The sequence below is a fragment of the Hydra vulgaris genome, chromosome 06 (genome assembly GCF_038396675.1).
Source record: "Hydra vulgaris chromosome 06, alternate assembly HydraT2T_AEP".
NCBI classification, from domain to species: domain Eukaryota; kingdom Metazoa; phylum Cnidaria; class Hydrozoa; order Anthoathecata; family Hydridae; genus Hydra; species Hydra vulgaris.
The window spans coordinates 16,476,250-16,490,679 of NC_088925.1; the positions used below are offsets into that span (position 1 = coordinate 16,476,250).

General features: G+C 27.2%; 2 protein-coding genes across 2 annotated transcripts in view; both read left to right on the top strand.

Annotated features, from left to right (window-relative positions):
- Positions 1–14,430, top strand: part of LOC100205122 (WD repeat-containing protein WRAP73) — a 67,571-nt gene that overhangs the window by 36,235 nt on the left and 16,906 nt on the right. Inside the window, exons 5-9 of the mRNA XM_065799366.1 lie at positions 3,112–3,184; positions 10,970–11,073; positions 11,171–11,257; positions 11,385–11,519; positions 11,647–11,724. Of these exons, the coding sequence (XP_065655438.1) occupies positions 3,112–3,184; positions 10,970–11,073; positions 11,171–11,257; positions 11,385–11,519; positions 11,647–11,724 (477 nt within the window). The remainder of the gene's footprint in view (positions 1–3,111; positions 3,185–10,969; positions 11,074–11,170; positions 11,258–11,384; positions 11,520–11,646; positions 11,725–14,430) is intronic.
- On the top strand, positions 11,772–14,273 carry LOC136081675 (putative nuclease HARBI1). Its single transcript, XM_065799367.1, has 3 exons — positions 11,772–12,771; positions 12,904–13,161; positions 13,372–14,273. The coding sequence occupies exons 1-3, from the start codon at positions 12,652–12,654 to the stop codon at positions 13,804–13,806; spliced, it is 813 nt and encodes a 270-aa protein (XP_065655439.1). The 5' UTR covers positions 11,772–12,651; the 3' UTR covers positions 13,807–14,273.

Genomic DNA, 14,430 nt, shown 5'->3' on the forward strand with positions numbered 1-14,430 from the left:
GAATTAAAAAAAAATCAATAATTGCAAGATGTTTAGTAAAAGATTATATGCTGTCACATAATCTTTAGCCACATAATAACAAAATTACAAACAAAATGATCATCAATGTAAAATCAGCCTATGAAAGATATAGAAGTTGCATAAGTTCAACCACAGCCTATGAAAGATATAGAAACATAAGTTCAATCACAGACGCTAATAAAAAGAAGCAAAATAAATGGCAAGGTTGTGAAATAAAAGATGTCGAAACAAGACGAGATCAACTAAAGAAAAACCAGTGAAATGTTGCAGTTTGATTTTGTAAAATTTGTTGAGGAAGCCAAGGAGAAGTAAGATCTAAGGTTAATTTCTAAAGCTAATGCTATGAAACAAAAAGAAAATAAGAAAAACAAAGAAATTAAGAAATTAGAGCTAACACTTGGTAAAAAAAACGAAGTAAGGTTTAACTATCAATAAACTGCATAGAAAGATTATATGATAGATGCAAACATTTTTAAATATATTTTTTACATTAGTTGGATTTTTTGTTAATTGATTGGATTTTAAATATATTTTTTACATTAATTTTTTCCTTTTTAAGCTTTGTTTCCTTATTAAACTACTTTTTATTACTTAAAAATCTTCCTTTAACAGATTTTTAATGGATTGCTATTAATTAATTAAGGAGAAGTATCTAATTTCTTAAAAAATTCTAATAAAAATTATTATGGGACCATGGATTCAGTTGCGAAAGTATTCTTTAACATTACCATCATATTCTTTAACATTAACAGGAAAAATTATATACTTTTCACCATTCAAATGCCAAGGAATAAGTACTTGAAAACAGGTGAAAATCTGGAAATACTCAGAGAAAACTCAGGGAAAATGGATTTCAAAAACTGCTATGAACCTTGCTTTAGCTCTACTCTTTGTTTTTTTGTAACTCCCAACTTATTAGTAGTTACTTGCAGCCTTGTTAGGTGTGAATTAGATTTAAAAAGAATAAATTAGAATGCTTTTCAATACAGAATTCAAAAAATGCTCTCTTTTTTTTGATTTCTGTGTTTTTCATTACTTATATGTCACAATAAGTCAAACTGGAAAAACGATAAAAAAATTTAGATCTATAATTTTAAAATCACTTTTTCAAAAAATTACTTAGTAAAACTTGCAAATAGAGCTCTGATTAAAGATTCTATTTGGTTCAGAAAGAAAAATAATTTTGCTATGTTATAAAAAATCCTACATAACTACAGTAGACATATTATTAAGCTTACTTGAATATTTGTTGATAGTATGCCTGTATATGCAACCCTCGGAATTAGGAAAAATGAGGTCGGCAATAATTTGTCAACCTCAATCTTTTAGAGGTCAGCATCAGGTCAGCAAAAATTATTTGATATAAAGGTCTTACCATAAAACATAGAAATGAGGTCGGCAATTTTTTGCAGACCTCAAGCACTTTCAGGTCGGCATTGCTGAATGCTGACCCTAATTCCGAGGGTTGATATGTATCAGACATGGTGGAATACGTTGTTTTTTTTTGAAAAAAATGCAAATATTTAATTTGTTAAAAAAAAAATTTGTGTAACAACCAGGCTACTTGCCTCAATTAGAGCAAAAATGACTGTTTAGGGAATCTGATTTTCTTTGAAGTCTATATTTATTGTTGTTAACTGTTCACATTCTCATTATTTAAATGTTTTTAACTTGATGATGTTTATAACTACTGATTTTCGATGGACATTGTAGTCATTTGAATATTAATGTAATAGAGGAAGCTGAAAAGTTAAACTTTTGCTTTGTCTTTCATTGCATTGCAGTCATTGCAGCATGAACTTTACATTGCAGCATGAACTTTAACCTTGTAATAATTTAAAGGAACTATATGTGTTATTCAAAAAAAATTCAGAAATTCAAATAAGCTACTCAAAATCTCCATTATTAAGAATAAAGTGGTGCATGTAATGCAAGTGGTGCTAGGTGTAAGTATCGTTCTTTCATTAAATTTTCAGTGTCTTTATCTCTCTATACTACACCTCAAGCATAGTACATACAAATGTAGACAGGTGTCTGAACTGCACCTATTTGCTTTGAAACAAAGAGATGTAGTACAAATACTAGTTATACAATAATACTTAGCAGAAAGATTTAATTCAACCTGTTGCTGTCACTTTAGGAGATAATCAAAAAATATTAGAAAAAGTTTAGGAGATAATATAGTTTAGGATAGTAAGTAGTGGAGTGGCATTGTAACTAAAATCAACCTGGAAGAAAATGTTGTTAAAGTTAAGTTCCTCCCACCTAAAAGTCCCTTCAGCATATTTTAACCAACTTTAATGTCTATTTTTTATTGGCAATACATACATATTGAAAAGTTTATCTGTTCTACAAACTTGATCTAGTTCCAAAAAAAACTATATGTTAAAAAAAATGAAAAAGTTAAAATGGAAGATATACAAACAAAATGACAGCAATATTGTGAACAATTAAAGTCAAAATAAATGTATTAATAATCATAAATATCTTTAATAACATGAGAAAAATCTGGTTTTTATTTATCAATCAACATACTTTATATTTTTTAGTAACCACTTATTGCTTTTATTGTATATTTATTGTATAACATATGTATTGTATAAAATTATATATTTTTATATTTTAGCAATTTTTTAAATAAGTGGTATATTTTTAAATTTATAATAAATAAATAAAAAAAAAGAAGACATCATTCAATGGACAGGGTTTAATGTAGAGTTATTTTTTTTACAGAATCATTAGACACTTTTTTTTAATTGTATTTTTGGCAAATTTTTTGATTTATTTTTTTAATTAAAAGTTGTAACTTTAAATCTAAAAGTTCAACCACATGCAACTTAAATATTTTTGAAAAAATGATAGATGCCTATGATGGTAAAAAGTTTTTTAAATATTTACAGTCGGTTTTCCTGTTGCTTGTAGTAAATTTCCTGAGTTTTATGGAAAATTATTTTTCCTTGATCAATTTATTAAAAAAATTTTTTAAAAAGCTTTAATTTATTAATAATCCTAAATAATTACATTAAAGTGAATTTTTTAGTAAAAATATTTACCGAAACCATTTTAGACATTTTTTTTTTTTTAATATAGCTTCGTATATCAGTATGGTCATTAATTAGCAAATCAGTTTCATATATAAAGTATCCAAAACATGCAAACAAAGGTATGCTTATATTTCAGTTTTTGAAATAAAAGAAAAGAAAAACTCTCAAATTTTGAATTGATCTTTAAGAAATCTAGAAATTGTGTTCAGCATTGTAATCAGCTGTTTGGCATTTTCGGTACTTATAATAGAAAGTTGCACAAACTGTCACAAGTTTAAAAAAAAAAAAATTATTTTTAAGCATAATATTGTTTAAAAAGTTGTAATAATAACCATTCTTTAAAACATGTGGCAATAACCATTTTTTAAAACATGCCACAATAACCATTTTTTAAAACTTGTGGCAATAACCATTTTCAAAATATATGAGAACCAATTTTTTAAACATGTGACAGTTATTTTTTTTTATTATAAATACCAAAGATTAGTGCAAGCATAAAGATGATTACAATAACTACATTACAACTAAATTACAAAATAAAAACTATTTTATAAAATAATGTAAAAGTTATTTTTTAACATGTTTTTATGTCACGCTGTAACATTAGAGCCTGACAAATACAGCGTTTGTTATATATAGGCAAATGTGGAAGATAAATGCTTAGCTATCCTTGAGGCACTCCTTTGGTGTACATAGAACCTTTTTTTAAGCTCAGGACTAATTTAACAGGGCTAAGTTGTAACTCCATTAATATGTGTGTCTTTATAATTAATGTGTTGTTTTTGTTTATCTTTTAATATTTAATACGCCTTTTATTCAATGCCAAAAAAAAAATTGTGAAATGCATTTGTGAAAAAGCAGGTAACCAAAAAGAATCAAAAAGAAGAAGAAAGAAAAAAAAGACTTTTTAAGCTATGTTGGAGGTAAAACAAGAAAAAGAATAAAGGAGTAGATAAAAAAAAAAACAGTTAAAATCTGTAGTTGTTATTCAAGCAGTCTTTTAATTTACTCAACCTACTGCAGAAGCTGATGTTGTGAAAAAAACTTTTGATGAAATCTAATGATATCCCAAGCCCCGAAAAAAGCATGGTCATACAGTATTAGTATTTGATTTTGATTTTTACCAGCGTAATGACATCCTCCTCAACACTAAGAAAATAAAATATATCTCTGATATTGTTCAGGCTCTCGATGTTGCAGTGTTAAGTGTTATGGCACTGGGAAACTGGGAAGACTGATCTGAAGAAATCTGTTAAAATTTTATTGTTAAAAATATATTTATATTGTACAAAATATTAACAACAAAATAAAACATAGTTTGATTGAAAATTATTTATTATTGCCTCTGAGGAGGTTTAGTGAAAAATTAAATTACGATATTGGTAGTTTGCTTAGTTCTATTTACATAATTCAGATGACTATTAATCAAAATTGCCAATCTTCAAAATAACCAAATAAAAAATTGCTAAAACAGCAAGGAAGTACATGTGCCTTAATTTCTACATAAGGATAACCTAATGAAAACTTAACTAGAAGTAGAAGTAGCATCTGAGTCTGAGTTTGAATCCACTTGTAATGTGGAACTAATAAGAAAAAACAAAACGAAAGCTAAAGAATTAACAAAAATTGCATACAAGATCAGCAGCAAGTCAAAGGATTAACTTGTAAGTCATCACCTCAGGAAATTTTTAACTGTGTTTAAACATGAATTGATAATACTTTAAAACAATGGAAAAATTCAAACTTTAAAAAAAAGATTTACAATATCATGTTAAGTCTCCTATTTTCAATAGAAAAAAAAAAGAAGTTTTAGTGCAGCTGATTTATTTAATATTAAGTTTATTAAGAATGTTTGTTATTAGTTTTAAATTATGTTTGTTATTAGTTTTTTAAGTGACATTGTTGATAACTTATACTTTGTAAGATCATCACTGATAAAAAAAGAGAAATAAATTCATAAGTAACAATAAACTTTTTTTTAAATTGCAAAAAGTTTAATTTTAACAATTATTTGACTAATTTTTTGAAAATTTATGTTAATTGATTAATTTGAAATATTGATTAATCTACTAGTATCAATGGGAGAATGTTATGGAAGTTAATGAAAAAGAATAAGGTGTTTCAAAATTTCTACACAATTAAAATTAACGGAAACTCTTACAGTCTACTCCTTCACTAATGGAGTTTCTCTCATTAATTGAACGGATAATTTGACGGGTTCAATCTGTTACTTAAATATAACAAATTAACATGTAAGTTTAACAGATAGTTTGATAGATAAAATAGTTTTAAAATATTTAGCAAGTGTTCTTGCTAAATATGTTTCTATTGCAGCTCAACCACTCCCTTTGACAAAGTACTGTATTTTAACCTATAAATATCTTGCATAAACTGCCAGACTGTTGATAATTGGTATTCAATGTTGAAGCACCAAAAAAGCTTGAATAAACGATGTCTTCTAAAATCAATGCGCTTGCTTCAAGTTGAGTTTTTATGGTTGCAATCTTTATAGAGAAACTTTTCTCTCCCTCAACCCCTCTATATCTTTCAGATATAAATATTTCATTGCAATTTTATCAGGATAAAATATTCTTATCAATGTAATCAAAATGTTTTTGTACCATAAAACCAGGTGAATACATATAGTCAGGTGAAGTAGGAATTTTACACACTGAGTAACCTAACTGAGTTTACCTTAATTTTTTGGGCTCAAAAAGTTAATGTAAACTCAAAAAGAATTTCCTATTCATCTCAATTTAAGGTATTTTTTTTACAAAATATTATTTATAAATTAAGAATTTCGCTGTTTTTAATTTAAAATTTATTTGCACTATGTTTAAAGTTTTATGCTTTATTTATTAGCTAAAAAATTATATCTTACACTGCATATCCATAAGATTTTAATAGTTACTTCTGGAGCAGTACATTTCAGTTTCACCTCTTGCCACAGAAGCAAGCATAAAAGCTTGGAAGCATAAAATGCTTTCCAATCTAAAACAAACATGTAAACCATACAAAAATCTATAAACACTAAAAAAACAAAGTATGCTCATTCTATGCAAGACTTTTAATATCTATTTGAATAAATAATCCAGACCATTATATATTTAGATGCCATTATAGTCACCCTTTTGATGTAAACACTGTTTGACAGAAATGCATGTTTTGTTGTTGGGTCCGAAATGGCCTGAATAAAGATCTTGAGGATGTCCACCCATGAATATTTTAAATAAAATTTAATAGATATGGAAGTAATTGTTACAATTTGAAATTGCAGCAGCACAATGTTTACAGTAGCACAATCAGATTGACATTACTGGATAATATAGCAAAATTATTTAAATTGTCTTGTGTTATTGTTGATCTTAAATAGCTCCTTATTTTTTTTATTTTGGAAAATTTTCTTTTACTAGAGCAATTAGTAATCATCAAACATAGAAAAATTCTCAAATCGTCTCTAGGTTAGGATATGCTATACCTATTTGTTTGTTTTTTTAGTCAACAAAATGAATGTGTCGAAGTAGTTTTTTTGCAAACAATGCAATAGAGATATTGATGATTCAAAATTTTATGAAATATTGAATCATGGATACCTCCATGGTATTGCTTGACAACTTCTATACACCTTTTCAAATTCTCATTGGTAATATTAGTATCAATAAAAATCTAAAAGCTATGTGAGCTTCTTCATATGCCACAGCTCTTTGTTTTAAATTTGAATAATTAGTGTCCAAAATTTTAAGAAATATATGCTTTTTAAAATTTTCTTTAGGGCTCAATACAGTCAATGCAGTTGATTCAGGATCACCATAAAATCTTTTCTTAATTCGATGTTTTCTTTAGGTATAGTCAACATCAGGTAGCAATAACTTAGCTTTAATAATATGGTAACAATCTTTCAATGATTGAACATAATCAGCAACATTTTTGGATACTGGATTTTTGTTCCAAAAACTGTTTGCAATGCAATCTCAAACTTTTTCATTTTTGAATAAATATTTTGCGCTTCTGCTCTTGCTGCTGTATTAAAAATATTGCTGTTAGTAGTACTCGTTAATGCATCCATCATATTTTCATAATCATTTTTTATTACCTTGACAGAATCAGCTCAAGCATTCCATCTTGTCTTTAATAAAGGTTTCACCAATCAGATATTTTTTGTATAACACCCCAATCTTTTTGTAGATGGAAAAAAAAACCTAAATCTGCTGTAATATTCCAAAATAATTGATAAATTCTGTGCAAACAATCCAACCAAATTTTGCATATACTCTGTACATGGTAAAAACTTTGCCTGGCTTTTTTTTTCTATAATAGTTTTCTGCATTCCTTTGTACTTTACACTCATGTTTGTAGCATTATTGTATGATTGAGATTTGCAGTCTAAAATATTTAATGTAACTTCATTTAATAAAAAATTGACGTCAACTAAATTTGTGCCAGTGTGATCCTCAATATTGATAAAAAATAAAAATCTTTTTAAAGGCTCTGTTGAATTAATATATCTTAGAACTACAGAAAGTTGTAATGCATTAGGGGTGGATTAAACGAGAATGGATTGGTATAAGGTTTTGCTAGAACCAAAATATGTTCATATCATATTAATATAATCTTTTAGAACTAGTTCAAATTGGGCTATCAATTCTAGAAGACCAATAAAATTTCCATTACCCTCTACACCGATCCATTCCGTTGAACCACTTAATGCAATTTTTTTTCAAATTTTGATCTAAACTGTTAGCCAATATTTCTTGATATCTTTCTTAATACCGATTCATTTAAGACCAGAGTTTATATAAATAAGAGAAGAAGTAATGAAGAGGTAATGCTTTTACTATCTACCAGATAATTCTCAAGTTTTTAAACATGATTCTAATTCTCAAAAAATAATTTAAGATCATAGGGTGATCTTTTAATTGACCACACTGAAAGTCTAGTAGCAAAATAAGTTTTAGAGAAGGGAAAGAGAAGTTTTAATAATAAACAATAATGAAATTTCAATAAATAGTGATATGACATGTTTAGTAACAGTTGATTCCTTTTGCAAAAAAGAACTGATTTTTAATAAAAAGTACATAATTCAAACAAGAAAAAAGACAATTTTTGGAGGTTTAGAGGAAATAAGTGAAGTTGAAGCAAATACATTTTTAGAATAAGGTGCAAAGGAATGCATCCATAAGTGCAAAGGAGTTATCCATAAAATACACATACTTTTGTCACACATTTTTATAAATCTCCCTCCTTTTGTCACATTGTGACAAAAGGAGGAAGGTTCTAGAAATGTGAGATCATAATGTTTGGTAATTCTGGTATTGACTAAACTTCGTTAACCATTATTTCTAAAATGAGCTACTGGTCGTTCATCTGCCTGCATCTATAAGCAGTTCATTAATCTTCTTGCTTTTATAAATTGCTGGTGAAGCCAGTTTTGCACATTTGAAAGACATAAGAAAGTCATTTGATATACTGCCATCACTTCGCTTATCAATTGTTTTAGAAAAAGACCAAATTTTATTTTGAAATTACAAATGTTAATTTTTTGTTTTATTTATTTGACTAAATAGCGCAAATCATGCGTAAAATAATGGTAAGATAAGAACTTCTTCAAAATGTAATGAAGACAAAAAGATGACATCAAATTAAAGAGATCAAATATGTTAAATATGATTGTTTCCAGGAACTTTTAATTATTCTAGTAAAATAAACAATCATAGGGTTTTTGCGTTAGCATAAAAAAATCTATGAAGTATTTATTTTGTTATTTAAAGTAGGTTTATTTAAAATAAGTTTAAATGCAGCATAATGAGGTCTTTTTAAAAAGGTGTCAAAATTTTTATTGTAAAAAACCTCAATATAAAAAATATTGAAATTGTAAATTATTAAAAAAAAAAATTATAGAATGGCTTAAAGTACAATGATCACTTAAAAAGACTTATAGCCAGCAAGTCTTTTTCTGGGGAAAAAACACTCTGGTTGACTGACATCAAATAAAATTATAAGTTTTGGTGTAAATCAAGTAAACAGTTAGTTATCAATTCAAAAATATGAATTTTTAATTCAGAAAAATTATAAAAGGTTCCCAAATCAAAAAAAAAAAGAAGCAAAAAAACTTTTAACCAGTTTCTAACCAGTTTTGTATTACAAAATCACAATCATTAATGGTGAAAAGAACTTTTGTTTTGCAGGTGATAACATGCCTGTGAATTCTGAATACTACACAAGCAACAAAGAAACATGCCCAGAAAGTGTCCCTCATCTAGAAAGTGTCTCTGAAATTTTTGAAAAAATTTTGTGGATAGCTGTATCTGACCATGATATGTTCAAGTTGTTGTTTGTACTTTCAAAGCTTTGGGAATCAATACATCAATCTATATTTAGTGCAGTAGTGATGTAGTGGTAGAGTGCTCGCTTCATAAGCAAGAAGTTCCGAGTTCAATTCCCACCACGTCCCTGGTAGTACCGTGCTCAACTTGTTTCTCCGGGCAGCGGCCTTGTTTGTCAAGATTCGTGTTTTGGAGTTATAGAGTTGAGAGAGGGTTATAACCACAAGTAGCCTCCTCATCTGTAGTGGCCTTCTCAGCCTTGGGGAGGTGAATTACAAAAAAAAAAAAAAAAGAAATATTAATAAATGTTTAAAATAATTACTTCTTCCATTTATTTACAATTATCCTAGCAAAATAAACTATTAATTTTGGCAAGATATTGTTAATTTTCATTATTATAAAGATTCTCTAGCTTGGATCGATGAATATTATTTCAGCAAATATTTAATTGTTATAAAATTTGTAGTAATTTTTATTTTATATGATCTTTATTTTTTGGAACTTTCTGATTATTTATAGCTGGTCATTGAATCTTGAATAATTTTTTTTTTCTAATTTTTATTTCATTACAATAGTTTTTGCTTGAAAGAAATTTAAATTATTTGGAATTTATTTCAAAAATTCATTTCAAAAATTCATTTCAAAAAGTATAAGATTTAAATTATTTATGTCTGGAATTTAAAAATTTGAATATTTTTATTAAAAAAAAGGGAAAAATACTAACAATCAATTGTTTCTTTTTGCTAAACTTATTAATAATTTTCAAAACATATCAATTCAACATTAGTTTAACATTTTATCGGTTCAATTTTTTTGTCTTGTTTTAAAATACTTAAGGGTATCATTAAAAAAAATCATAAAATAAATTAACAAAACAAGATATAAAAAACTATTGGAGAACTAATAGAGAACAAGATATGAAAAACAATTGGAGAACTAATAGAGAACAAGATATGAAAAACTATTGGAGAACTAATAGAGAACAAAATATGAAAAACAATTGGAGAACTAATAGAGAACAAGGTATGAAAAACTATTGGAGAACTAATAGAGAACAAGATATGAAAAACTATTGGAGAACTAATAGAGCAAGATATGAGAATTAAGAGATTAAAAAAATTATGAGTCTTTATTTTGTTGATTTCAAAGTACTTAACCCTTAATTCTATACATAGTTGCATTTATTCTTGATACTAAATGGACATTCTAAAGACACTTTTTCTTGATTATTACACTGACTCAATAATACCAGATCATAATCTGTAATCTGGAAAAATTAGATATATAAGATTAGAATCTCTGTAGTCTGGAACATTTACACTGGTGCCAAAAGTAAATTGTACAATTGACAGTTAATTATTACCATACTTTTGTATTCATAATTTAGGATGATTTGCAATTTGAGGTTTTATGTTGTGTTTTTATTTTTTTTAGTTTATTGTCTGTTAAAGTGTTACATGTTACATCTTTAATATGCAAAAGTTTTATTTAGTCAATTTATCTCTGGATTAAAAAAAATTCTTAATTCTTTATTTAATGTTTTTATCAATTGCATTACTGAATGCTATATTTTTATTTAAGGACTAGAATTTTCAAAAAATGGAAAGTATTTGGCTGTTGCCGAACGTCGTAATTTTAAAGATTTTATTAGCATATTTGTTTGTGATACATGGGAAATGATTCAGGTTCGTTTTTTTTTTATTTTCAACAAGAAGTTTATAATTTTAATAACTTCAAAATAATTTGATAATCAAATAGATAATTTAATAAATAATTTTTTAGCATTTTGAAACTGATACAAAAGACTTATTTGATTTATCATGGTCACCTAACAATTGTATGATAGCAGTTTGGGATACAAAGATAGAGGTAGAAAGATAAATTTTTTTGTCTCAGTTATTCAGCCCATTATATTATAATCATGGTTTTTGGTATTGCATTGATTCATACTTATTGTATTAATTTGGTTTCCTTTTAAGTTAGTTCTCTGATTTAGTACAAGGTTGTAATCTACTCTTTGGATGGTCGCTTGATTACATCTTATTCCGCTTATGATTGCATGTTAGGAATTAAATCTGTAGCATGGACACCTTCAAATCAATTTTTAGCTATTGGAAGTTATGATCAATCTGTGAGTCACAATTATCAAGTTACATACAATTTTAATTGTTTAAAACTTCAAAAAAAAATTTTAAATCTATTACTTAAATGCCTTAAAATACAACTGCAATTTCTACAAGCATATTATTTTGCTTTAGGTGCGTTTATTGAATAACATAACCTGGAAGCCAATAACGGAGTTAAAACATGTTTCTAAAATCAACAACGGAAATGTTGTGAGTGTTTTTATTTACATTTTTTTTAATTGTACACATACGTTTTTCTTGTAATTTTCTTTTTCTTTTATGCTTAACATGAATTTATAGAAAACTATATATAGAGTACATAAATTATATTGGTAAGTGCAGCTTTTGGACTTTTGGACCAATTTTGACCAGTTTTTAGATTTGTTAAATTTTGACCAGGGGCCAATGCTATAAACAATTCGAAGTTTTTTTCGAGAAAAAAAATCTTTCGTAAAAACGCAATTTTTAAAGTAAATTATTTACACGTAAAAAAATGCGTAAACTCGAAGAATTTATCGCTATTTGTATTTTTTTCGGCCATTGCTATAAAGCATAAAACGTATACGTCACTTAAATTCACACACTTTTTATATCCGTAATACGTCATTGATAACAACAATTTTTTTTAAAAATTTTATTAAGTAGGCCTACTAAATAAATTTTATTAGTTATTAAGTAGGCTGTGCTGTCTATTCTATTTTTATAAATATTTTTACATTCTAGTATTTGGTGTTTAAAAAAACTGTGTAAAATTAAAATAGGAACATGGATTTAATTTTTTCGGATGAAGATTTAGATTTCGAAGTTGCAGAAAATGAGCTTCGCCACCGATTGCCTCGAGAGGTTGGAGTTTAAAGCATTACTTAAAATTACTAAATTTTGATGTTTTTTTAATGATTTGTTATCGAACAAAATCAGAAATCATACTAAATACGCACAGAAATTATATTTTTGTTTTGTTTTTCAATTTCATTTTAGTTTAATGGTCGCTCTTTTAACAAAGATGTTTCTGACAACGTTTTTCGAGAGCAGTATCGAGTCCCAAGAGCTGTATTAGATTTTTTAGAAACTAGGCTTAAAGATGATTTGCAACATTATACTAAGCGAAATAAAAGCATTTCAGTACGTTTCCAGATAATGGCATTTCTTCATTTTATTGGCACAAATGTTTTTTTTCATGTTCTCAGAGACTGTCATGGAATCTCTACCAACACAATTTATCGTATTATACACAGTGTAAGAGAAGCTATTTTCAATGTTAGTGTATTAAGTTAATAAAACTATTGAAAGTTTTACGTTGTCATATAAAGTTGCTCATTATTTTTATTTTAGTAAGTAAATTAAAAACTAAGTTTAGTAAAGATAAAAATTGTTATCCTATAAGATTAGATTCGACAAGAGATCATAAAGTGGCCCAATGATTGCTCCACTCTTCCACAGAAGTTCATGGAAATCGGAGGTTTTCCATGCGTATGTGGTGTCCTGGATGGATCTCATATACTCCTTTCTAACCCTCCTCAAGCAGATGAAGATTCTCTAATCAATCGCCATCATGTCCATAGCATAAATGCAATGGCAGTATGTGGACCCGACAATTTCATATTTTATGCATCGACCAACAGTCCAGGAAGGTGGCATGATGCACATGTAAGTCTGTCACTAAGTTATATTTTACAACTGTTAGTGCACTAATGCCGGCTATTCAACTAGTACGTGACACTCTTCGGAATGTTCATATTTGAACATACTATTTGAACTATTATGATTGCTAATTTTAATGTAGCTTAGACTAACTAATATAATGTATTATAATGTAACTTACAGTAAATTTAAATATTGTGACTTTACTGCTATTAGGTTCTAAGAAATTGCAACCTATGGAACAAGTTTGAAATTGGAGAGCTTCCATTTAATGGAGCTGTAATTTTGGCTGACTCTGCGTACCCATGTCGAGAATGGTTAATTCCACCTTTTCCCGGTGATCCAGACGGAGCTCAAAAACGTTTCAACATAGCACAAAGAAAAACTAGAAACATAATTGAGCGATGTTTTGGAATTGTCAAAAACAGGTTTTATGCTTTGAAAACTGGAATTCGTTTGCATAAGGTCGAAGATGCCTCTAAGCTTATCATGTGTGGATTTGTTATCCATAACTTGTGTATTCGACATGGAGACAACGGTAATGACTTTGAAGAACGCGAAGAAGAACAAGCTGATGAAAATCTAGCTCAAGAAAATCAGAATGATAGAGCTTTGAATAGACGATTACAGCTACTTAACTACTTTACTTAAAAATATTGTTTGAAAATTCATAAACAATTTGTTCTAGAGCATAGGATCTATCAAAATTGTTTAGACATGGATCATAGATTTGTGTCTAAATTAGTTGAATTAAAATTGGAAAAAAATTTACACAATGATTTTTTAATAAATGCAAGAAATTTTTATAAAAAATTAGACTATAAAAATATATGTTTATATTTGTTTTTAAGTATGTATATTTTGTTTTTTTATAGAGCACGCTTAAAAAATAATAGGAGATTTGTTAACTTTATAGTTGTAATGCTTGTATCTATTTCACATCGCAACAGCATTGGTCTTAATGTTTGTGTGAAGTTTTACAGAATTTATTACTGTAAGGCAATGGTGATAAAAAAATGAAATAACAATAACAATTTCAGATTGGAGTTATTTTTTTATTGTTACTAAAAAAATGTAATTGGTCATGGTTATACAAGACGAATGTTTAAATATAGTATATATTTTTATACAATAATTTTTAAAATTTAACATAAAATTATGATGTAGCTTTTCTCTTAATGCAAGAGAATTTCCTCCTAAAACAAAAAAAAATTTTTAATGATAAAGTTATACTAAATATTACTACAAATTAATTTAAAAAATAAAAAATAAAAT

Excerpts from the sequence above, each read along its gene's own strand:
- LOC136081675 (XM_065799367.1), top strand. The coding sequence starts at position 12,652 with ATGGCATTTCTTCATTTTATTGGCACAAATGTTTTTTTTCATGTTCTC. Across the intron at positions 12,772-12,903 it reads TAAGAGAAGCTATTTTCAAT|ATTCGACAAGAGATCATAAA; the intron begins GTTAGTGTATTA and ends CTATAAGATTAG. Across the intron at positions 13,162-13,371 it reads GAAGGTGGCATGATGCACAT|GTTCTAAGAAATTGCAACCT; the intron begins GTAAGTCTGTCA and ends TACTGCTATTAG.